The 26372-nt window shown below is 47.4% G+C and overlaps 2 protein-coding genes across 6 annotated transcripts in view; one reads left to right on the top strand and one right to left on the bottom strand.

Moving 5' to 3' along the window:
- Positions 1 to 26372, top strand: part of LOC135904696 (acetylcholinesterase-1-like) — a 132465-nt gene that overhangs the window by 58256 nt on the left and 47837 nt on the right. Inside the window, exon 1 of one of the 5 annotated variants that reach the window (XM_065435803.2) lies at positions 18441 to 18560. The exons of 3 other annotated variants lie outside the window; for them this stretch is intronic. The gene's annotated coding sequence lies outside the window, so the exon portion shown is untranslated. Of the gene's footprint in view, positions 1 to 18440; positions 18561 to 26372 lie in introns of those variants that run through there. One more of the 5 variants, XM_065435935.2, reaches the window with a different exon arrangement.
- Positions 16334 to 26372, bottom strand: part of LOC135904994 (cathepsin B-like) — a 33289-nt gene continuing 23250 nt past the window's right edge. The window contains exons 4-7 of the mRNA XM_065436020.1: positions 22330 to 22562; positions 20334 to 20450; positions 19313 to 19441; positions 16334 to 16640 (exon numbers count right to left, since the gene is read on the bottom strand). Coding sequence (XP_065292092.1) covers positions 16564 to 16640; positions 19313 to 19441; positions 20334 to 20450; positions 22330 to 22562 — 556 coding nt within the window. The 3' untranslated portion in view covers positions 16334 to 16563. The remainder of the gene's footprint in view (positions 16641 to 19312; positions 19442 to 20333; positions 20451 to 22329; positions 22563 to 26372) is intronic.

Here is a 26372-nt window from a genome sequence, read left to right as displayed (position 1 = left end):
GAAATGTCACTGAAAGAATGCAGAGCTCTTGTATTACACGGTAAAGTTCCATGGTTGGCGTCAATAATCTTGCCAAACACTGAACGAGGTCGAGCGGCAGGAAGGGAGGCGAGATGATGCGATGGAAGTCGGGCGAAGTGCCTGATGCACTGTGTGATCTTTATGGTTTCCATTTTGTCTTCTTCTTCTTCTTCTGTTGTAGCGCGCAGTATCGCGTTACTTTGTGATTTTTCTGGTTTCCACTTTGTTTTCCTCTTCTTCTTCTTTCCCCTTTTATTCCCTTTACCCCTTTCCCCAGCACAGGGTAGCCAGCCGGTACTTACACTGGCTAACCTCCCTGTCATTCCTCCCCTTTGTCTCCTTACACGTTCAATTTCAATCAAACCGCGACAGTATCTAATCAGCGCACAACGAAAGAATCAGTAAATTAAGTTGCGAGGCAGTGATCCTTGAATTGTGTTGATAATACGGTTTCTTAAAAAAAAAAGTGAGCTTCTTTTTTTTTTTTTTGTCCTGACCAACGCTTCGGACGTGGAGTGAGGCATGACGCTCGAGCAGCGGCAAAGCCGGAAGAAACGAACGACACTAACACTACAAAAGTGATTAAAAATTACCTGTGAGTTGTGAAAGTATGTAAATACTCAGATTTACGGTGTTCCTCTGGCGTATCTTGTAAAGCTTCTGCACATTGTTTCATAATCCCCGCTGAAAAACGAGTAACGAAAGGCAGGCGTTCGTGGCACGGTGCTAAAGATAAAACTTCTTACAGCCCTGAAAGTCCCGTTTTAAACCAGAGTATTTTCTTGTTTTCGGAAATTATGTATGCAAGAATTTGAACCCTTTATCATCGCTACTTTCGTTTTGCTGCTTCAGGTCATTTGCCTCGGCTGCACTGCCGATGTTCCTGTGTTCTGCGTATTGGTTTTACTGTAACGGAGTAGCTGTAGCTAGTTCAGGCTACGAGAACGAACATTTTTTGTCGCTCTAATTCTCGCTTTCTTTCATTTATCTTTCGTGCCAGTGCACGCACTGAACGTTAGAAAAAAGAACGTGATGCTGGCCTTTCCGAAAAGAACGTGCCATCTAAATTCTTTAGATTTCCCTCTTTAGTTTTGCTTGTATCCCATAGAAATTTAAAATATTGTCTGTGTAGGAGGTGCAGCATTTCTGTTTTTTGAAATGAATTACCCGAAAAGGCCGCCTTCATTACATGACAAATGACATTCTTCAGCTTACTAAACAATATCCTTTCGCACATGTGATTTTAATTGCTCCATTAGGATTTGATATTTATTACAGTTATTATGCTAACTTAAAACCATATCGCGATAAGTTGATATTTACATCGTGACGCTCGGAAATAAAAGTGAATGAGTACTGACGTGACGTGTACGCGCGCGAGCACGCACACACACAAGTGCACACAAGCACATACAAATACACAGCACACTTGTTTTTGCGGCCTATGTGCGGCTATCGACGGGTGTACTACAGTGTTACCCGGCCGAAACTCGATCTCACAGTTGAGTCACAACTATGACGCCATTATACACAACCTTCGTTTCCTTCACCCCCCCCCCCCCCCGCCCTGCCATTTGCAATTCACGAAATGTCTCCCCAGAGTGCACAAACTTGCGTAATTGCTATATACCTCAAGAGACAATGTTGCGCAGACGCTGCAGTGCACTGCGTGTGCAATACATTAAAATACATAAATGAAAGGAAAGAAACGTGACACTCAAAACTAATATTTCGTGTACCCGCACGTCTGTGACATGGAACCGCAATAGCGGGTGCACTCAAGCAGCTTGTTTACTTCGCCGGGGATCCACGGTCGTTCTTATTTTTTCTTTTCTTTTTCTGGTTCACAACGCCATACTTCTTTTTTTTTTTTGGCAAAGCACAAAGACGTTTCAGGGTATGTTTCAATACCGCTCACCTTTGTGCGCACAGACAACACTTCATTTGCTCAAGATGGCGTTCATGCGGGGCTGCGAGTAATAGTAATGCGGGTAGAGTGATGGGTTGATTAGAGGGACGTAAACGGGAGTCCAAAGCAACCCTGGGGCCCTCCATAGGCGCTGTAGTGGAGGGCTCCGGAATAGCTTTGACCACCTGGGGTTCTTTAACGCGCACCTAAATGTAAGTACACGAACGTTTTTCCATTTCATACCCGTCAAACGCGTGATGAGCAGCAGGACGTCATAGCCACTGAACCTATATTACTAATCGTTGCTGGGCTAGCTGGTTCATGCTTATTGATGCGAAATCATCCAATGGCCCATTGGGAGAAATAGCCGGCGTCTGTAGCAGCGAAACGGCACCTAAATTCCCATTGGCTGCGACGCCAAGTCACGAGCGCGCCTCGACGGAGCAGAGTGGGCGAAAGGGAACACCTGATGTGGCACTAGACAAAGCCACCTAGAATGGCGCTGCACTAGCGCGCGAGCGCGTCTCTCTCTCTCTCACTCTCTATCTATCTATCTATCTATCTATCTATCTATCTATCTATCTATCTATCTATCTATCTATCTATCTCTCTCTCTCTCTCTCTCTCTCTCTCTCTGTGTGTGTGTGTGTGTGCGTGTGTGTGTGTGTGTGTGCGTGTGTGTGTGCGTGTGTGTGTGTGTGTGTGTGTGTGTGTGTGTGTGTGTGTGTGTGTGTGTGTGTGTGTGTGTGTGTGTGTGTGTGTGTGTGTGTGTGTGTGTGACAATTATACTCACTGTTAAAACATTAGCACCGTAAACATGAGAGCACTGAGTGGTTCTTTCACTCATTGCGAGCATGATCAAACAAAATGCAACAATTCTAGCAAGAGCTTATAGAAAAATACGAAAGCTAGAGCCACTGATATGGCATGGTATGGTAAAACTTTATTGAGGTCCTGCTGATCGTGAGTAATCACGAAGCGGGCCGCTCCCACGTGTGGGAACCGGAAGGCCAAGCCGTATCGTTGGCCTGCTGGACAGCCCAGAGCTAATCAGCCAGAAGAGGGCTGCGGAGAACTGCCTCCCATCTGGCCGATCAATGATCGGTGATAGAGCGTGACCGGGCACACCGCCAGAGCATGTGTTCTAACGTGGCTCTATCTCCGCACTCGCGGCAAGTACCATCGGTGTAAGTGTCCGGAAAAATTGTATGTAATAGCGACGGACTAGGATGCGTATTGGTTTGTACTAGACTGTTAGCGCTTGAGCTCTATTGAGCCGCAGATAAGGAACGAAGTAGGTTCTACGGCTGAGATAGTAGCGTTTAGTAATCTCGTTGTAGGTGGAGGTGGAAGCATGAACCCCCTGATAGGGTGATTTTTTGTTTTCTACACTGGCTAAATGAGTGTTTAGCGAAGGCAGTTGACACTTCTTTTTGTTGTTGTTGATCGGTTGGTTAGTTGTTTGGACGTGGGGTAGAAAAAGTGTAGCTCTGCCTACCTACACAAAGCCGTAATTCGTAGCAACAGTGTAGCATGAAAAACCACACCTTCTACACCGCATTTTCGATGAGCGTAGGTATAACAGATGGCAGCTACCGGCAGCTGCCACTTATGGAACAGAAACAAAACATGGACCGATAAAGAACCCACAACCGCGCTCCCAGACAAGTGAGGCAGCCAACATTGGAAGCCGACATAAGAAAATAAGACAAAAGTTCACCAAGTAGTAAAGAAAACAGCAACAGCGATCGTGCAAGTTTCGTGACGCTTGTCGCTTAGGAAACAGACCACGGATAGCAAGGATACGTGAGAAGGTGTCCAGAAAACATGTGCACGCAGATCGAACGGCCGTACAGCACATACCGTGACGAGGCATATCACTCGAGCAGGGCCCCACCGCTATCGCTGGGCTTCAGATGGGACGCTGTCACGACTGAGCGGTGGATCGTAGCTGGGGTATCGTATACCGGTCTTGTATAGGAGCAACGATTTGGCGTGACAGCGAGCAATCGAGGCAGGCAAGGTGGGCAAAGAGTCCAGTTCCAGTAGGCCCTTCTAGTACAACTCAAACCTCTGACACGATCCTCGTCTCCACCGAGCTGAACTGCGTGCCTGGTCATTCCCGCGATCAGCACCAAATGCTAGCTACCTCTTCACCCCCTCCCCCCCTCAATCTTTTTGCTCGCACGCTATGTGAGAAAGCGCGACGCCGTGAGCGGTGAGCGGAACAAATAAACGGCGCATCATACATTTAGTGATCACACTGCGCGCTAATCGTGTCTTATACAGAAACATCGCCGCCGTTTCGCTCTCTTATGTTGTACGTATTTGATGGTCGTGTATAACATTCAGTGCAGCTGCCCACAACCCACGATAGTGCTCGGATGACGCAAGGACGATTTGGTTTGTCCGCTGTGCCAATAAGCACCCATGTTAGCACCAGCGCAAATTAATGTCAGTATAGGTCGTGCCACGCCATTTCTATGTTTTTTCAAACCGTTTTGTGAAGCCGAATATGAAACACCTCTGTACACGCTGCAGAACCGTTGCGTGACACGTACGCCACGCCGGAAGGATCGAAGGTCCTCGTTAGCTTGCGGATGCTAACGTTAGCTTCCAATTCACGCAGGCACGCGACTAAGTACGAGCTTTTCTACCCAGTTGTACCTGTGCCTTGCATGTTTGCAGACATACGATTCAGAGAAAAGCATAGGAAGCTTCAACTGTGTGTGTTTTTTTTTTTGTGACGTTCAGAAATATTAAATAAACTGGAGAAAAAATAGTAACACTTTCGCACGAAAGGCGCAGCAAATTAGTAGACAGCTGTACGAAGTAAGGATAGTAGTTTTATCGGCTGTTTAAACATTTAAACATTCGCTTACTAACTAAATTCACAAGCATGGTGTCACGCACGCACAAGCAAACATGAACATTATCTCACTCAATGATCGCGAAAACTCGCTGTCAGAACGCTGGAGTGAGGAAGCGCGGCAGCAGGAGCGAGCGCATTGACCTTCGTGCTGCCTCTCGCTTCAACGCGAAATAAGCTGCCAGACCACAAGGCACACGAATCTATCGGCGCTCGGTGCGCCTAGGCGCCTAAACTCTGCCCCCATCGCAGATCGCGTTCAAGACAGGGCAAGATGGGGTCCGCGCGGCCGCGCCATACGGAGCAGACGCACAAGTGGCACGCGCATCCCCTCCCCACGGTGCCTTGCGTGCGACCGAAGACGGCGTGCTTCCTCCCCGCTTTCCTCCCTTGCGCGCACGAAATCGAGCGGCCATCGTCGGCTCACCCTCGCTCGCTTTCACTCGCACATACAACATACGGTGCGCGGGGATGATTTTAGAGACTTTTAGCTTGTACGCTATTCCGGTAAACGGGAGCGGTTTGGGCGGATTACGGGATGGTCGAAGCGTAAACGTGAGCGGTGAAGCCTCCTGGTGTTGTAGAGCTCAACCAGACAAACGCATAGCTAAAACTGCAGTAACTCGCCATATCCTGCTTCGCCACTCGTGCAAATTTTTGGCAGCGGCGTAATTGTGAACACGATTGCGCCACTGTCGAAAATTTACGCCAGCAGCTAAGCAGAATATAGTCATTAGCTCTGTGTTTGTGTGGTTAAGCTTTGCGCCACCAGCTGGCGCCACCAATCTGGCCGCTCACCTTGACGCCCCCCGCTAAACCAGAAAACCGCCCGCGCTTGCCCGAATACCAGACACGCTAAAAGTCTTTTTTGTCGCCCTTGGATTTTATACGGGACGTCACGGTGATGGCATAAATGCGCCTGGAGTGTCCATATAATTGTTATTGCAATGAAATATAAACTAAACGACGGTGCAAATCGAACCCACAACCTCCGCCTCCAAAAATAGTCGTGAGTGGCGCTATAGCTAACACTCCGAGCGCTGGGTTTAATACCTATGCACAAACGCCCATGAAACGGGACAGGGGTACAGCCGCCGCAGTAGGTGAGTTGGTAGAGCATTTTGCATGCGTCATGAGGAGGTTGTGGGTTCGGCTTCCACCGGCAGCTATAGTTGTCTTTCCGTTGATTTGTATTTTCTTGATTTTTTTCAGCATTTACATCTCAGGAAAACACAGGTAATTATTCATATGCATTCCTGTGGCTTACTAACGGTTTTAAACAGTTGTTAGTTATTCAAGAAAGATAAAGTACTTGGGATCCCCTGAGTCTTCTAGTTGAATTCACGGATATACGTACAATTGGACGCGCAAATTCGAGGAACATGGTCTCCACGACAAACGTGAATTCCTACTCATTTGAACAATGACGCTTCTAGTTTAATGCAGCACTGTGTAGGTGCGATAACATAGCTTCGAATTCAAAATTTCCGTCTGTCGATCGAAATTTTGAATTTTCCGAATACGGAATTTCCTATTTTTTAATATTCCAGACTAATACTGAATGTTACCTCAGTCTGAAGTGCCTTGACAATGATCGGTCTTAGTGAAACATATGTTGCCATCAGACTGAGCCTACACCGCTGTTCTAATCCAGGCCTTCGTTTTTTTCGTACTGGACTAAACATACGATTAGCTTTATTCATCGTACCTCTACTGCATTCTGACCGCCAAGTGCATAAATTTAGCTCTGCAGTGCGTGAATGACAATGTAAAACCTTTGAGAGCGACGTTTAATATCTGAATGTCATCGCTAAAAAAAAATAATGATTGAAAGCTAGCATAAGGAAGGTGAGGCATCCTAACGGCATGGTATGGCCGAAGGTAACACATTAGCCTTTCCATGGTTCAACTGGTGTTTTAATGTTCATTAGGCCCAACTTGACACAGGCTCCGTTATGCATATCAATGTTGGTTTAATAAATCACCTCGCGTACAAGTCAACTTCTCTTCTTTGCTCTTCGAAAGTTTCGCCACTCCGGCAAAGTGCGTCGAGATTACGCTTTGCTTACCAACTTCGTAGCCGGGAATAAAAAAAAACGAAAAGAAATACCGTACTTTTCGCAAGCGCGACGTGAGGGAAATGTCGAGTCTGAACTCTTGGCTGCTATGGCCTTGTTCTTTTTTTTCTTTGCACACTCCGGAAATGTATCAGGTCGAATGGCCACGTCATGGGAAAGACGATCGGCGCACGTGTCCGTTCGATGTTTTCAGTTCCGTGCATCCACACACACCGGGTGAAACGCCGTTTACCTTGTAGCCGTGTAATGTAAGTGAGTGCGCTTGTGAATTTTGTCGATCCATGTCCTTGTCGCAGAAATCTCTTTCTTTCTTCTTCTTCTTTTCTTGCTCGGTATAGCGGTGACCTGAACGGCGTGACATTATCCTTGAAAGAAGCGCACCACAGCGCGATAACATCTCTAGACAGGCCAGCAGCTTCTGGACGCGATGTCGTCGTGTGCCAACAGCCGTTAAAGCCCTTGCTTCGAACAAATCCCTTCCTCGAAAAACATTAACCCGGTGTCGTGTATCTTATTAAAACTTCCTGGAGTCGTATACTCGCACAGTCAAAGCCGCAGCGCCCAAGGGATGCGCGTTATTCGAGAGTCGATGATAAAAACACACAATTCCGAAATGGCTCAACACATGCGCCTTCCTAATTAGTAGAAGCACAGTGGATAAATTTAGATGATTGCGGTATATTTGCAATGGGGACCTGGAAGACCAACGACAACTCGTCGCCAGGGCCAAGAGGGCAATCGAAGCCAGAGGGTTCCTGGACTAAGGAGCCCTCCCACCTTAGGGTGATACCCGGCCTCGCTCGGGACACTGTTTCGTTTAATAAACGTTTCTCTCTCTCTCTCTCTTCCCGTTTCCTTACCTTCGGTACCCCTTTCAGCGCTCTGTTTCCACCGTAATAATACGCCACTCTCTTCTCTGCTAACCATTTGATTTGTGAATGAATGAATGAATGAATGAATGAATGAATGAATGAATGAATGAATGAATGAATGAATGAATGAATGAATGAATGAATGAATGACTTAGCGGCTATGGCATTGCACTCCTAAGCACGAGGTCGCGGGTGCGATCTCTGACTGCGACGGCCACATTTTCATGCGTGAGAAAGGCAAAAGCCCTGATGTACTTAAATTTAGGGGCGCATTGAGAACTCCGGATGGTCAAAATTAACCCAACTACAGCGAGCTTCATAATCAGACCGAGGTTTAGGCACGTAAAATCTCCCGGAATTTTTTTTTTGACAAACGTACGAGCATTTTTTGAAGCCAGGTGCTTTTCGTAAATTTTTAGACTCCTCGATTAACAGCTCCGGTGTTTATAGAGTGAGAAACTAATGGACGGCAGCCCCAATTACGATACCCGTAGTAGCACGGAATCTCCATAAACTGCGAACTTTGTATTTCGAGGCCACCAGGATGCGTCATTCTGCGTCATTTCAATAACTTCGGGTGAGTGGCAACATTTCCTAACGCCAAACTACTTTTTTACACCTTCCGTGGTTTCGTGGACCGTTGTTTTAATAAGCTAGTGAACAGAACGACGTCCTTGCGGTTACATCAAGGCTCACGAGGGGTCACTCAGCCTACGTGATGTACATCCCTTCGCGAGATTTAAATTATGGGGTTTTACGTGCCAAAACCACTTTCTGATTATGAGGCACGCCTTATTGGAGGACTCCGGAAATTTCGACCACCTGGGGTTCTTTAACGTGCACCTAAATCTAAGAACACGGGTGTTTTCGCATTTCGCCCCCATCGAAATGCGGCCGTCGTGGCCGGGATTCGATCCCGCGACCTCGTGCTCAGCAGCCTAACACCACAGCCACTGAGCAACCACGGCGGGTTCTCCACGAGATTTCTATGCAGGGCTGCTTGATTTACGTTCAACGTGGTGAGCATGCAGCGCAGACGACGGAACAGGAGACGCACGATATGCCACCCGACCGACTAAATTAGCCTCGTGCTTTTCGTGTTACCTGCTTGTTAACTATCTCTCATGTGGGCATGTATGCATTGTTTATCTTTTTTTTCCGGTGACCGCTCCTTCCCCTGCTAAGAACTGTTAGTTATCGCTCAACGCAAGACGCGCCTGCGCGTATCGGAACAATCTCGACTGTTGTCGCCGACTCTGTGTAGTCTGTGTTGTCGCCCGAATCTTTTGTATTCATAGCGCGTGCGCGCCGTGAATGTTGTTGTACATTCTAGAACTTAACACCACAACCAGCGATTACGCTGGAACCTTCAATGAGTCATGTATAAATAGCCGACGCATTTGACCCGCAGGTAAGATTTTCGACGATCGCCGACTGTGCTCGCCGCCATCTAAGTCCTTTCAGTGTAACTTCTTTTTTTCAGACACAGGTTCGCCAAATGGAGAGTTAGTTTCACCACTCACTTATTTTGCTGCTATGTTCTCCGCCATCACAACAGTGCAACAATATTATATACTGACACGGCCGTTTACTGACACGGCTAGCTGGCAGATGGCAGAGCGAAGTCGAATGTCTCAACAACTTGAAGCAAATACAAGAGTTTGACGTAATAGTTCTGCGGAAACCCGCAATTACTTCTCTCCACCTTGCAGGTTTCCGCAGAATTATTACGTCAAATTCTTGTCTTTGCTTCAAGTTCTTGACAAATTCGACTTCGCCCCGCCATCTGCTAGATGCCTGGTTAACTCAGATGGTAGATTGACTGCCCCGGAAAGGCGGTGGTCCCGGCCTCGAGTCCCGGACTAGGACGAATTTTTCTTCAACTGCGAGGCTTTTTCTTTGGAGGAGCCCGTATGGGTTTCCTTTGTAGCAATCGCTGCGAATGGGTGGATGTCTCATTTTCCCTTAAAGCAAAGGCATTTGTAAATGCGAGCGCGTTTACCATAGGTGGAGGTAATCTGCATGGCTTAAATGGACAGCTTGATCGGCATGCTCATTGCCGATGATATCAGAGAGAGAGAGAGAGAGAGAGCAAGGGTAGGGAAGGCAGGGAGGTCAACCAGAACAGCATCCGGTTTGCTACCCTACACTGGGGGTGGGGGAAAGGGGAATAGAAAGAGGAAGAAAGGGAGAGAGTCAGCACTGAGTACATGTGGGAGGGACACCTTATACAATGACACTATAAGCGGTCTCTTAAGCCCGTGCACTTCAAGTACCGCACTAGTGCACGAATCGCTTTTCGAGCCAGTGACGGTTGTGGCCACGGTCCGAGTATCTTTGACTCGGTGAATGGTCTCGAGTCTAGTCTGTGTAAAGTTGCCCGCAGAGAGAGGCGTTGGACATCGTAGCGAGGGCAGGTACACAATACGTGCTCGATGGACTCCTCGCACCCACAGGAGTCGCACATCGGGCTCTCGGCCATTCCCATACGGTAGGAGTATGCGTTCGTGAACGCCACTCCCAACCACAAGCGACACAACAAGGTTGCTTCGCCGCGGGAAAGGCTAGGTGGCAGTTGTAGCCGTAGCGTGGGGTCCAGTTGACGTAATCTGCAATTGAAGCCACTAGATGTCCAGAGATCTTGGGACTTCTTGCGCGCAAGTAGGCGAAGTTCTCTGGCAGCGTCCGACCTCGCCAAAGGTGTTGGACGCGTCTTTGTATCTTCGTGGGCACACCGGGCAGCCTTGTCAGCTAGGTTGTTGCCGACGATGCCACAGTGAGCAGGAATCCACTGAAATACAATGTTGTGTCCTCTTTCCAGAGCATGGTGGTGCAGTTCCCTGATTTCAGATGTCATTTGCTCGTAAGTTCTGTGACGTAACGCGGACTTGATGCTATGAAGGGCTGCCTTAGAGTCACAAAATACGACCCACTTCTCTGTTGGCTCTTCGGTGATGTACAGCCGATGATATCATGCCACTGAAGCGCTAATGAGCTTCTGGAAGGCAACTGGACTACACGAGCGCTTGCGACTATATACGTCTGCGAGTACACTGATCCTCCTCCTTCATTCTTATCTCTCTTTCCTTTTCCACGTGTAAGGTCGCCAACTAGGCACGACTATGGTTAATATACCTACCTTTCGTTATATATATATATATATATATATATATATATATATATATGTATATATATATATATATATATATATATATATATATATATATATATATATATATATATATATATATATATATATATATATATATTCAAATAAATATCGCGTGACGTCAGCGCATCTGGCATGCGCTTTTATCTACTGCCTTTTGATCTGTGGTGTTCGCCATGTTGTAAATCCATCGCCGTGAGAGCGCCCACCGCGCTCGCTTTTTAGTAGCAATAGCGTTCTGCTCCGCTGAGCACGGAGCCAGGGTTTCGATTCCTCACCTCTGAAACCACATTCATCAGATTGGGGTGGAATGAAAGAACGATCATTTGCCTGGTTTCCAACCGTGAGCATGCTAAAAAAATCCAGGTAGTTTAAATTAATCTGGGCCTCCCGACGTACGACGTTTCTCATAGTCTTTGCTTTGCATTGGGATATTAAACCACTTCAATAGACCGATGGAGCGATCAGTTAATCAGTCAATCGATCAATCATTTATCTTTCGCACTCCGAAAATTCGCGCACGCAGCGTTGTGTGGCGCTGGAACTATAGAACCGGAGGGAAGCAAGGGTGGAGGTTCGCGCGCGCGCGGTGTGGACGAGCCATCTCAGCGAGCTTGTTCCTTCGCGACGCAAGAGCAGTCGAGCAAAGACCTAATTCCCGAGGCGGCGAAGCACGCGGACGTCGTCCGTCAGTTCGATCGCGCGTCACCGCCGCAATGGGACACAAAGGCGACCCGGTGAACCCAGCAGCAGCAGCACAACCGACGCGGCGACGAAGGCTCTAGTGAGGCGAGCGGACGCGCGACGTGATAGTGTAGCCGAGGTTTGGGGGAGCGGTAGCGGTGGAAGGAGAAGCACCGTAGCGCTCAGCGGACTGGTCTTCCCGGACAGAAGACGCGTAATGACCTGCCAGGAAGAATGAAAGCTGGGCCCATCGGCTTGACCTCTATACACACACGCACAGACGCGGACAAAGCGCGCGCGGAGACTCGATACAGCCGGCTAGCGAGCTCCGAGTCCGAACTACTTCCGCGATCTAGCGCGGGACATCTCAGCCGAGCTCGGTGACGCGCGTCCTGTGGCGTGAAGGACAGTGCCCCCGCTGTACACACGTATCATCATTTTCACTTTCTTTCTTTCTTTCTTTCTTTCTTTCTTTCTTTCTTTCTTTCTTTCTTTCTTTCTTTCTTTCTTTCCCAGATATTCCACTTTTTCTTCGTGCCGCTCGTTCTGCCTGCTGCGCCTTGTTGCTCCTTGATGCCTCTGTGGTCACCACCCGCCCGTCCCACTCATCTGTAGTACTTCTTCGCCAAATACGTACGCTCCTTCTCTTACCGAAAATGAAGGGAAGTCTGGGCCAATGTCTGAGATCTTGCACGCCCCTGTGAATTTTCCGTTTCACGAAGTGTGTTACACGGAAGTTAGCAGAAGGGATGTTAAAGGTGGGCGCTTCAGTATCTATCTATCTATCTATCTATCTATCTATCTATCTATCTATCTATCTATCTATCTATCTATCTATCTATCTATCTATCTATCTATCTATCTATCTATCTATCTATCTATCTATCTATCTATCTATCTATCTAATTCAGTTTGCGGAGCGCGTTCGCCGTCGAACTCGTATCTTTACTGCGGCTCTCGTGAGACGTACGCGTTGTCGCACAACTGTGCTATACCGCTAAAGATGTGCTGGTTATCGGGCCTGTTCTCCGCAGAATAACGTGATGGAACAACAAGCGCCGCCTAAGCATCCGCAACAAGTACGCGGCCTTCAAGCGCATCATTCATTTAATGCAGCGAATAGCTTTCTAGAAGCGTTCGGTCAGTCGCTTACAGTGGCAATAATCGTCGATGGTTTCTTAATATTTTATTTCCTTTTCATAGTCTTCTCATTTTTCTCACCGCTTGCCACTGCCCCAGTGTAGGGCATGCCAGACCAGGTGCAACCTGGTCAACCTCCAGGTATTTCCTCCTCTTTCTCTCCCACTTGAGTGTTTGGAAAGTGCGCCCTGTTTTCGAGCCGAATTCGATTAGGGTATTCTGTACACTGTCGCTTTAGCCCAAGCCCAAGCCAATAAACGAGGGGCGAATCTTCATATATGGCATTGGCCTAACCCTTTACCCGCTTATCATCTAACAGATACTGTCGCGCGTGTAAATATGTGTGGATGTAAGTACTTTCGATATTAATTTTCATGTAATAAAATGCATCCTTTGTGCGCGAGAAACATGTTTGCAGTAACGACTTTTCGGTTACCTCTTTTTTTTTTATGAATTGTTCACGTAGAGATCCGTTCGTGATCATGTCTTCGGCGAATATATATATAGCGCTCGGCTTACACTTCTGTGCTGATAGGGTGTTTATGATACGTACGATGACAAATAGGAACATCGCTTTAGTATCTCGAGGGGCAGTATTTTCCAACGATTCATTTCATTATAGATTCCTTATTGACTCATCCTACGCTGCACGAACGCCGCGCTCAGAGCGGTCGATCTTAGCCATAACGAGGTTTGAGCCACGTCCGAGTATGACCTCCGAGATTGCAGTGGCGCAAAAGGTGCGACGGTGCAATCTCGGAGGCTATGGTCTGTCCCAGAATTTCCCACACAAATGACTAGAGTGAACTTTGCCGCTGCAACCATGCAGCTATGTACCATTACGTTACGGCGTTCCACCTGCGAAAACCACGATCTGACTATGAGGCACGCCGTAGTGAGGCACTCCTGAAATCTGGACAATCTGGGGTTCTTTAACGTGAACCTAAATACGCGGGTGTTTTTGCATTTCGCCCCCAACTAAATGCAGCCGCCGTGGTCGGGATTCTATCCCGCGACTTCGTGTTTAGCAGCCCAACACCATAGCCATTAAGCAACCACGACGGGTTCAGCTATCTACCATGGAAATGGAGAGTATAGTACATGGATCTGTCTGATATTCATGCGTGTGGTTTCAAGCGTTCTCGGGACGTAATTCACTGCGCTTTATATTTCTAAATTTACAAACGCTGATACTTTTCTAAACACAGCTCGGCAATTAGGCAATTATATATGTGCGCATGCGTAATCATTCCGAATTGTTACGCTTATAATGTAATGTTTCGTTGAAGAAGATCAATTTGCAAAGTAACAAAGCCATCTGAATGTACAAGGACGAAGTTTATAGGCGGATCCATGTATTACCGGGCTGATTATTTTTTCGCAGAAAAGAGATTCCTAGCATCAAGCTTTCCTAGCCATTAAAGGGAATTTCGTCTTTGTAAGCTTGCGTTTTTGTAATCGCAATATTTTTCTGTCACCAAAACCTCCAAGTGCCTTTCATTAATCTCCGTTGCGGACACGATTACGTTCCCCTTGCTATCACTGAGCTCAAGGGCTTCAAGGACGCCAGTAGAGCCTAACCGACAGCCGGGCCGATACATACCTCCGAATTTTAATAAAACCCGTTCCATCGTTACCCTAGCGTTGCGTGGCGTAGACAGTTCCCTCTGGTGTTTTCCATACTAATCTGCATGGTTTCAAGCATGGTCTCCTAGATCGGGCGGGAAGGCCACGGTCCGAGTCGGCAATAAGGTGTGTGAACAGTAAAGCATTTGTGAGCATTGGGACTGGTTTGACTGCGCTTTCCCGCTTCATTCCGTACGCAGTTTTTTCTTCGTTCCTAGCTTGTCGTTTTCTGTTTTCTTTAACAAGAGGAGTAGCCAGTCGGTGCCACCTACTGGCACCAGCATCTTCTTAAGCATCATCTAACAACGCAAAATAAACAAACAAATAAAGGAGAGAGCAGAGACGCCACGAGGACGAGCAAAGGCAGTTCGCACGCAGAGTCGAACTACGTGTGTGAAGGAGAGGAGGGGAGGAGAAGGGGGAGGAAGAGATAGGCTGCCTTCTCGGCAGCGCCATGGTTAGCGCGCCACGTCCTCGGACAATCTGGGCGGGCTTAGTGTCCGCCTAATGTCATCCCGGGCCCTGCGCGCGGCTGCACGAACCCGACGCGAGACGGAGACCGCAAGGCGGGCAACGACTAGATCGCCACTATCGCGACGCGAGGCTTCAGTAAGCGCTGCTTTCCATAGACACACAGAAAGAGAGACAACCGTCGGTTCATCCCAGCGCAGTGTGTGTAGCGTAAGAAAAGCAGCCTCCCTCGGAGCAGCGATGGGGCGGAAGCAAGAGAAAAAAAACAACACCGCGAGGAGCTTTCCCCCCATCAACCGTGGCAGCCTCACCCGCCATCGTATACATTCGTCCCAGCGGAAGCGAGTTTGTTTCACGTCTTTTTCCTCCCTGTCCCTTTGTTTACCGAACAGTATAAGGGCGAGGCGTCGCGAGGCTTATGTGTTCTGGAACATCACGTCGATTGATTTGCTCTCCCGTTACTGTTTCTTGTGTGCGCTTCTTTCCTTCTTTCTTTGTTTGTAAGCGTGCTCGTATTTCCCTTCTCGGGGGGGCTGCACTTCTCTCCTTGGTTATCTTGGGCGTTGATTCGAACTCCCTCCGACAGCGTCCGCGGCAATTGTCGTTTCGGATTGATTGTAGAGAGGGAGGAGATGTACGCTGGTGGGAAGACATGCCGAGAAAGAGATAAATACTATATATACACGCGTCCTTATGGGGTTACGGGTGATAAAAGAAACAACGACGACGACTAGATTGCACTCCAGCGTAAGTCATTCGAACGATATTCTCACTGAGCGAACACATGCTTCAGCGCTTTCTCACGTAATAAGGTAGGAATAATATGGAGACGGGTGCCAACGAAAGCGGAGCGCAGTCGATCGGGGGCCGAAAATTAGGTGGGGTGATGAAATTCAACAAGAGGGGGGTAATTGTTATCGCTGTGAGATGTCTTTGTCCTGCAGTGGGCATAAAAATATGCTGCTGCTGCTGACGATGATGATGGTGATGATGATGATGGCGACGGCGACGACGATGATGATGATGCTGCTGCTGCTGCTGCTGCTGCTGCTGCTGCTGCTGCTGCTGCTGCTGCTGCTGATGATGATGATGATGATGATGATGATGATGATGATGATGATGAAACATGGCTATCTGACATGGCGATTATATACCTAGCTGTTGAACGCACTGGTGGCGCAAAAAAAACTTACTTTCATTCGTGAAGTCTGCGCGCATTCACGTTGTCATCCCCAGCTTCCACATGAACGGGAGGTGGTGTTATCTTCGATTTCATTAGCTGCCACATATCCGTAGGACTGGCGCGGCGACCACGACTTCTTGCTGCCGAGCGAGCGAGGTCGCGGTTCGACTCCCTTAGCAGACGTTTTGATGACCGCGGCTCGCGAAAACGCATGCGTACTTACCTTACGATGCGCGATAAAGCACACCAGATGCTCAAAAGTCCACCTGGAGTCCTCTACGGCGTCCTTCGCAGCCCACAGTGCAGCTATGTTGACGTAAAACTCCATCAATTTTATTACGCGAAGCATAGTATACAGCGAGACACTATATATTTCGCGAGTATTACTGGCGACACTACTCACAAATATTAACCTGTGTTATCCTATATAACTAGAAGGGTAAAAAAGAAATGGTTCTGTGTGAACAGACGGCACAGATGCGTGTTGATATCGAGCACCTTGCGCTGCGCTCGTTGGCTAAGAAAATGCCCGTGAGGAATTTTAATGTCTAGGGAGTCCAGCAACGACGTCGCTTTCGATCCCGCACTCGTCCGATCCGCGCAGGATCTTGAAGAAGCCTGCGATCAATAAAACACACACTTCAGTCACCTGAGAACAGGCTCACGTCCTCGATATTAATGTATTTGAGCGTTAAGAGATGATATGCTGCGTCGGCTGATTCTGGCCTAAACTGCATACTGCGCAGTCTCATGCTTTAGCATAGTCTGTAGTTACAGCTCATCGAGCGCACAGCCTCCCGTCTTTAGTTTAGCGAAGCTCGGGAAAAAGATTGTCCCATTTTGCACAAGGCGTCACTGGAAGTGCGCGTTACACACCATTAGCGTTAACTACAGGCATAAAATGCAAATGCGTGAATGTACGTGCAACCCGCCTCACTTTTGTACCTTTCCTTTTTTCGCCATTTGTGTTTGTAATAGCGCATGAAGTTTAAGAACGCACTCTCCGGTGCTTGAGCTCCATCCAGTTATCTTTCCCTTTCTTTTCTTTCTTTTATTTACTGAACTTGGTAAACTCAACAGAAATGGTCCAAGGACAAGAGTTCTGTTTGAAACGACGGCCTCGTTGTTTATACAGCGATGGAGAGATCTAGCATGAGCTTCGAGACACAGATAAATTGGCTGTGTCTAATCCGCAACGTTATCAAATTGTCGGTGTTATTTTTTACTTGACTGTAATTGTTGACAGCGCAATTAAAATTAAAGGATACTCATAATTTGTGTTTGCAAAAGAGTATTATGTTGCACATATATATTTGCCTGTGCGTCTGTGTGATATGTGTGCATCTGTGTGATCCTGAGAAAGTGAGAATCTCGCGCAGAACATTGGAGAACGCTGGTAATTGCGCCCAAGTTCTAGCCAACTGCACATTGTGGACATATCAATCATATGTTGTGTCTCACTGGCGCATTTAGGAAGTTGTAAAATACTTCCGAGTGCCTGGCAGTGCAGCCCCTCATATGGGCTCGGTTTTAGTAGCATATAAAAGTGTTGTTGTTGTTGTTGTTGTTGTTGTTGTCGTTGTTGTCGTTGTTGTTGTTGTTGTTGTTGTTGTTGTTGTTGTTGTTGTTGTTGTTGTTGTTGTTGTTGTTGTTGTTGTTGTTGTTGTTGTTGTTGTTGTTGTTGTTGTTGTTGTTGTTGTTGTTGTTGTTGTTGGCGGCGCACAGGTACGGCGTAGGCTATACTCCTTGGTTCTTGTAGATGTGGCACAGTTGCATATAGCCACAGTTTCGTGTACCCCTTTGTAATAACTGTTCTTCAGCTCTATCTCCTGGAATCTGACTCGGCTAGGTATCTGATGAGGTCACGCTCTTGGCTGCATAATGACATTATCGCTTTCGTTTTCAAACGAATAATAAGCGACCATTGTAACGTAATGGTTGGGGCGAATTCAGCCTTTTTCCTTCGCTCTTCTTAAGCATCATGCCTGCATAATTAACTAGTCAACTTTAACACTTTAGTTGAGTGCCTCATGAGCGTAATGACACGCACGCATGACGTGTCCGAAAGGACGCTGGCTAAACGCCGCACCTGCAACGCGGCGGGCGTTCGCTAACTGTGCAGATTATGCAGCAAATGGCACTAGCATTTTCTTTCTTTCCCTTTTTCCGGTGTCGACAGCGGGTCGCTGACCTACACTGCCGTTCTGAACCTACTACCGAGAGCCGAACGCGCATCCAAGGCGATTTTGGCATCGTTTTTCATTGGCCGTCACGAAAGAAAATACGCGTGTATTTACGTTACAAACGCAGCTATAAAAACAACACGTGTTCTACGCTCATGACAAACGCCAACGTGATGAAATGAGAACGCTTGACCTTCACAAAGCTCCCCGGCGAACGCGATGAGAAAGCGTGGAAGAACGGGCGTCATTACAGTAACGCCAACGAATGACTGCGCCTTTTGAATTTCGACTTTTGCTTAACCGTCCTGACACCGATGTCCTGGTGATTGGAAGGTCATCAGGCAAAAGCAGTTCCGTAAGTTTGGGCCACAGATGCATGTGGATTTTATTTGTTTGTTTGTTTGTTTGTTTCTTTCTTCGTTTCTTTTTCGTTTTGCTTATTTTATTTGTTTGTTCTTGTTCTGTTTTATAATATCGACACACTTTGTCACTTCAGCACGTGTAATGGTGCGCTTCGGAAACTAACTGTTAGATGACGGATAACCTATAGCATGCCTAATCAGCATGCAGCGAATCATACCATGTTTAACTTCAAGCGAGGCTGATACCTGGTGGTTAACTGTCAACTACAGATGAACAATAAACATCATGGTATACGCTGAACTCTGGCGTCGGTGTAATTCCAGACTCTTCCGTCATTTGTCATACAGCTGACGCGCACTGCTTAGAATTCAAACGTGCGCGAGATGTGTAACTAATCGAAGAACAAAATCTTGACATCAGATAGTTGATGCTTGGCTCTTGTTAACAATACAGAGATAGTACAAGAAGACATATATACACGACACACAGGGGAGCTATGTTCCTCGTAACCACTTGCGTGCGTCGTGAGCAACCCCCATTGTGTGTCACGCGCGTTTTTCTCTTTTTTCACGCATATCGTTCTCAGTGCGCTGTACACATTAACTGGAGTCAACGATTAAGGGCGGCAAGGGATTATGCAAGGGATTTACGCGTCGCTCTAATCCCTTCCCGTCTCCGCTGAATATATACGCGCCGGCAGGAAAAGCAGGCACGTTAAGAAATGCGTCGGATCGGGTCACTGACCTTTGTCTCCCCACTCCGTGTTCCACGAGTTGGCGGCCAACCAATAGGGGACGCCGTCCTCGACGCCCCAGCCCAGCAGCCGGATGGCGTGGCCGCCTAAGGCCTGGTCCGTGTGCCTCTGGTACACGCCTGCGCGCCCGCGAAAGCGTATAAGACCGCGTCGCGTGCGTATGTCGGCGTGGTTCTGCGCCGACGCCACCGCGGTCCTTGCGAAAAATTAATCTTGCCCGTCGAAAACAAACTTAAAGGAACACAAGGCTGAGCAAGGCTGTAGGGATTTATAGTACGGAAAGGAGACCTGCATGACGCAAGTAGAACGAGAAGGATGAGCGTGTTGGCAATTTCTTAATTGGCTTCACGCGATTGCCACTGCGCGCAGAAAACACGATCAAAAGCGTTCCGTCTATTTATTTTTTTTATTGCGTATACTTTCTTCCGTTACTTCCGTTAGGATACGCAGAAAATCGTGACGTCACTCTGCAGTCACAGGTACTGGTTTCTGTCGCACTTCTGCGGTTAGCAGCAAAGGAACTGCACCACATTCCTAAATACTGTGGATGCCGCTCTGCAAAGCCTGTGGTGACGTAGTCTTCTTTTTATCCCTCTGGACATTTTCTTTTTTTTCTTTGTAAGCCTACATAACCTCTAAACATTGTGTAAAACATAGTTTACTAAAAGTGAAGCCCACAAATAAACATATCTGCATAGTGCATAAATCCGTACGACCTAGTGTGAATTTTAATTGCACTGAGTAGAAGCGATTTTTTTTTTCTGTCAGTATTACGTATATAGGTTGCCAATGGACAGTAAGAGTTTATAAAGGTTATCTGTCAACATCTAAAGTGATGTTTGCATTGCTGAACCCTTCCGCTCTTCAGTGTGGAATGGTGGCTCCCGGTTATAATTTTATGTCCAGAGATATTTTGGCAGCCACCACCCATTCGTGATCTACGCTCATCTCAATATGGCAAAGGCTGGCATTACTTCGAGGCCCGTGTGTGCCGATCAAGCGTACACGTACCAGATTTGTAGTGGACGAAGTCAGCGTAGACAGTGAAGTCCGCCTCTACCGGACCGTTGGTCATGATTTCTGCTTGGATCAGCTTTGGCACCGACGGCACCGAGTAAGAACTGTTGCCTGTTTGCGTACACGCCAAAAAAAAAAACAAGCAAGAAAACATATTCCTTATTAGTGCTGCCATCTGGGCCGACCTTTTTGATTAGTCATCCTGCACATGTCTGTACAATGTGCACCGTCTGAACAACGGTAATCCAAACACGATAAACTTCACAGTCATCATCCGCATGCACCGTGCGAGAGAGTGCATCGCGATTGGTCAAACGTCTCTATAGTTTGAACACATTGACACTCGAAGCCTTGCAGCTGCGATGAAGTCTACGCTTAGGATTGGCTAGATCACGCCTGTTGAAAGCAAGATCAGAAGTTGATCAGCATGAAATCTAGCGTCAACCTACCGTTATTAACACGCCACCGTAAAGTTGACCGACTGTGCCTCTTTCATCGCATCTTTTATTTATTTATTTATTTATTTATTTATTTATTTATTTATTTATTTATTTATTGTACATACTTTCAAGGCCGGCAGGCACAACAGAAAGGAGTGGTAGAGTACATTATTTGCAGAACGAGAAAAAATAAAAAAAGTAATGAAGGAACTATAAGGCACTTTGAACAGCAAGCTTGAAATTGGTGCTGTCACAAATGGTGACTAAGGAGGCGGGAAGGCGGTTCCATGCAGTGGCGGTTCTTGGTAAGAATCATCCTTCTCCGCGCGATCTACTGATCTTGCTATTATGTGTCATCTCGGCTAGACCATTGTCACAAGGTTAGAATTGCATCATGAAAAACTAATGCTTTTTTTCAGTTACTTTTACCACGAACATCCGAAGAGTGGAATCACGTTGTTGTACACATTGCCACCGTATAGCTGGCAATGAAAACAACAATTGTTCAGCTAACATAGTACAACAAAGCCGTTTTACAGGATACTCCTTGTTTCTCTTTTTGTTTGTATATATGTTGCTCTTCATACTCGCTGTAAGCATTCCCCTTTGTAATGCCACTAAATAAATAAATAATAAATAAATAAATATTAAACCTGTATGTAGTCAGAGCAGGGTCCATAGGCACAATTTTTTTCATTCGCGAGCTTTCTTTGCCTTTGGTCGTCCGCCTTTGCTAATCATACGTCCAGCAACAAGATTGGCTATAATTTTCTGTTACGAAAAATTATAGCGTAGGAGAGCCTTGTGAATATTGCTCAGGTCTTAATTGATTAATGTTGCCAGAGCAAAACAAAGCTAGACACCGAGATGAGACAGACACTACAAACACTGTGATGTCTGTGCATCAATTTTGTCCCTCCACCAACGTGTGTGGTACATATGTCTCCTTTTTGTTCCTTATTTATGTTACGCTGGTAACACTAATGAGTAATTAAAGAAATCTGAACTTCCGTCTAATAGCAATACTAACAGTAAGGGGCCGATTTCGCGAAGCTTTTCGTTCGTTTGGCCGGTGGCCGTCGCCAATAATATGTCCAGAATCTGAATCGGCTTATACTTGCTCTTGCAAGTACGTTTAGGGTAAGAGCTTTTCGTTAATGTGGACACGGGCCTCTTAAATATAAGACGAGCGAGTCGGTATTTATTTAGTTGGTATCATATAAGACGAGCGAGTCGGTATTTATTTAGTTGGTATCAGTTATCTTTTTCCTGTCTTTGCTTTCTCTCTCTCTCTCTCATCAGTTATCTTTCTTTACATTTAGTATTGCATTAATGTACCGCATATACGATCAATTTAAGTTTGAGACAGATTAGTCAAGATTGAATTGCGAAAGTGAAGTAGGCTGTACGTGCATCTACGCGTTCTATAGGTGTCGCAAAGAAACTGGCGCGTTTCAAGCGCTCAAGCACATCGAAGCGCATACACCCTCGCCAGTTCTGCAGCATTCCTTCGTCTGCATCTATTCGAATCGCAAAGCTGCGCCGCTCACCGTAGTGCTTGTCCTTCATGTAGCTGACGTCGTAGCCCTTTCGGCACATGTGCACGCAGCGCGGCGTGGGCGGGATCTTCTTGTCGCAGGGTCCGAGTGTGCCGTTGACGTGGTGGTCGCATGCCTTGATTGGGTACGGCATGCAGCCGTCGTCCGAGTCGTAGTTGCCGCCTGTGACAATGCCCTTGTGCACCCAGAAGCTCCAGGCGGAACCCGGGAAACCGCCATTGCACCTGCGTCGTCGTTCCACCGCACATTCCTGTTAGTGAGGGATTTTCTGTAACAAAATCCTGCAGGGTCCGTGCACTCTTAATTGCCATTGTGATTTAATGCGCCAGCATTAAATCGGATTAATGCCGCTGTTTAGAGCTCCTCCAATATGTTCAATGTATACTAAGAAGCTCAATTTTCAACCAGTCTGCAACAGTACACATCATTAGACGAGTCCAAAGTCCAAGGCGTCGACGCGTTATGAGACGGGCCTATCGCCGAGGCAGTGTAAACGACCTGGGTGGCCGGATATTGGCGTGATTGCTCAATGTCATCGTAAAGGTTTTTCTTTTTTAATGCAGGAGCGCCGAGGTTCGAAGCTGGTGGAAGCGTTAACTCGTGAGCAGTCGAGATAAGCAGGCAGATGCTCAGAGTATCGGTGAGAAACAAAAAAATTCACCCACGATTACGATACTCCCTAAAGCGAAACTCTATGCGCACTTTCATTCAGTGATATATTGGCTGGCGTCGACCATCTGTCTCGTGCGGCACGTTTCAAACGGGACTAAGTGTGGCGCGACTGCTTCGTTAATCGGGTGATCGCGATACGAAGCACGCGGGTGACACGCGTGGGCGTGACTCACAGCAGCCGCCGCAGATACTATCTGCTCATGCAGCGCTTTCTTTCCATACAGACGACGCGTGCTACTCTGGCGCCATCTCGTAGTCATCGTCGCCGCAAAGTCCCTCGTGCGCGGCACTACGCTTTTCTTCTCGCGTTGTCCCCATACCCTCCACCTCCGCTTTCCTCTCACGCTCTTCTCGCTCTGGCCTTTTTTTGTTTCATCCCCCCTTGCACTCTGCGTTCCCTCTCATCTTTCGCTGTGCCCGTTCGTTCGGTTACTAGGTATAGACGCCGATGCTCGCCGCAAGTACGGGCGTTTAAGAGCTGCGCCTGAATGTCGCACTCTAAAGGAAGGAAGAGATAGGAGTGCGACCGTCACACGCGTACGTAACGTTGCGAGATAAAGCAGTGATATGCAGAGCGCTACATTACGATACGGTGAAACATAAGTGGACAGGCTAGACAACTATTTGTCGCCGCTCCGATTCCAAGCGGATTACGTTAGAGATCATCATTATCATAATCAGGAGGAGGTTGCCGGACGAGCATAGATACTCGAAACTCCGTATCATTTGGTGATTGCCCATCTATGAAATGATACTAGGGAGGCGCCGATGATAAAGCATTACAGTCGTTGAAGTGTAGCATGAGGCCGTACGAGCTATTTTTGTTCTTGTGTTTTTTTAAGGAACACTCTTGAAACAGCGCCGTGCAGCAACATCTGCTTCTGCCGCGTCGTCTTCTCTGGCGCCAGGTGGTGCTGTCTGGACTGCTGTCAATATCGAGATACAGATAAAGAGGTTTTAAGGAAGAAAGAAACCATTAGGTAGATGTATGCAAAATACTAAACTGATAACACGTATATATTGTCTGATTAGGTCAAGCAGGCTAGGTGGCTATTTGTAAAATTATTTATGGTAAAGGGAATGCCAATAAATAATTATCATCATCGTCGTCATCGTCATCGCACAGAAATTCGCCGTGCACGTCAAGAACCACTTTTGTCGTTAAACAGGGCTGACTTACTGAAAGAGAAGACACAGCAGGGATGACACGACGGCGCGCTGTTGTTCGCCTTGAAGTACAGACGGCGCGCTTACGCCCTTGCGTGCTCGGGCATGGATAGCGGAGGCTTCACAACTTTCCCTCAGCCTCGCATTACCTGGCCTCTTGAGCACACTACCCTCCCCCCCAAAGCCTTGCGCTCGACAGAAGGCGGCGCGCTTAAAACCCCTTAAACTTCGTAAAGTAGTGCCACGCTTTGAAGAATGCCGCCTCCTCCTCGCGTGCTCTGGCCGAGACCACCGCCGCGTCGCTATTGGCCTAATAGCATCACGTGAGCCCACGCCCCTTGCTTCAGCGCCATTTTTGCTCGAGAAGCGTCTACAGAGTGGCGAGGAGCGCATGTTGGCGCCGTTGCTACGCTCGAGCAATGTAGGTGGCGCCACGGTCGAGGAGGGAGCACGAATAAGAGGAGAAACGAGGAGGAGTGAAGGCGGAGCAGGAGAGTGGCACTATTTTACGAAGTTTAAGGGGCTTTAGGCGCGCTTCCTTCCTTCTTTCCTCCTTTGAGTGCGCAAGATTGAGCCGGGATCACCGGCTCATCCTCACACGCTTTCACTCGCACGTACAATATACGGCGCGCGGTGGCGATTTTATTGCCGTTGGGCTTTATACGGAACGTTAAGGCGACGGCCACGGCAGAAATGTGCCTGGAGTGTCCATATAGTTGAATAAAATTGCTTTTGTGGTAAAATATAAAAGGCAAATAGCTCTAGAGTTCCTCTTCAAGAACCTCGTGGGTCTATCTGGACATGAGAAAGAAATCTTAACTGGAACTAGTGTGCAGATTCTCCAGCCCCGTTACCTATGCTTGAACATATTTTCCGTCTTCTGCCACTTTTAGTCTTTCTGACGAGCGCTCGTTTCAGACAGATTTTACCGTTAAAGTACTATGGATGGTACGCCCTATTATCTTCAGTCGATTTCCGAGAACTTACTTTTCTATGTGTTGAAAACCAGGAAGCGGAGCCGAAGTAGAGAACGTCTTCTTTATTCGACGCTTGCAAAAAAAACTAAAAAAATGCAGGCGCGCGCTCGGCTCCACGCTCGCTTCTAACTTCGTCTTCTTCTCTTCTTTTTCGGAGCATAATATTCAACACTATGGAAGGCCGGATCACTGCATTTTCCCTCAATGTGAAGTGTCGTTGACCACCTTTCGCTGTCATTTTTCGTCCTTATCTTCTTAAGGCGAACGCCCCAAGTGGCTCGTTGCGCGATGGCCTTGAAAAAGAAAGACGGTGTCGAGTCGAGCGGTAAAAAAAAAAGGAACACGTCCTCGTCTCCGAGCGAGCGGCGGCTAGAGAGAGGAACGAGCAGCGCGCCCAGGCAGACAAATATAGGTGTTGCGTCGCTTACGTCACGCGGTGGTGGTTGTGGCGACAGTCGACTGCGAAGCGTGAAAGACGGCAATGGAGGACGCTCGCCCGGACCTAACGGATTGCACGGTAGGCCTCGGAAGTACGCTACTGCCGAGGATCCTCGCCAAGCGAGAAATAAGGTGCGACGTGTGAAGCGGCGGGAGCAAGGCGTTCGACCGATATAGTGCTGCTTTCCCCTGCATAGAACACTTACTGGCGACAAGCATGCTGCACCTTGCAGTAGTGCATTAAGTGCTCGCACGTGTCGTTGAGGAGGTCGAGCTAGAGCGCCACACGTGTACTTCAGACTGCGGCTCGTTATGTCTTGCAAGGTCTGGCCTTCCGATTGCATAGCTTAATGCATTATTAAGTGTCCAGCAGGCTTTCGGCTTCGTGCAACGTGTTGCCGAACTTTCTTTTCTGTCTCTTTCATTAATTTTTCCATCTTTCCTTTTAATCTTTAGTGGTGCGACCTCTATACCTCCCAAATTTTCTTCTTTTGTATTGAAGAAGAACTAAACGATGGACGACTTACTTGCCGCCCTTCCACCTCATCGTGGGACATTTTCCTTCAACTCCCTCTTCGCCAACACGCACTTACGATGAATGTTACAAATTTATTGTCATTTAAAGCTGTAAGCTTTGACCGAAGTCACAGGGCAATTCGCACTGCACTTCGCACTATCACTGACGCTCGGTAACGTTAATAGGGAGGCCGTTCCTGCTACGATATCATTTCTTTCTTTGTCAAGTGTTCTTCGCCTTATTTCTTTTTGCCAAATTTGCGT

This window comes from Dermacentor albipictus, chromosome 1 (genome assembly GCF_038994185.2).
Source record: "Dermacentor albipictus isolate Rhodes 1998 colony chromosome 1, USDA_Dalb.pri_finalv2, whole genome shotgun sequence".
Classification (NCBI taxonomy): domain Eukaryota; kingdom Metazoa; phylum Arthropoda; class Arachnida; order Ixodida; family Ixodidae; genus Dermacentor; species Dermacentor albipictus.
The sequence above is the reverse complement of the archived record's forward strand: the minus strand, read 5'-3'. Positions and strand labels throughout refer to the sequence as shown.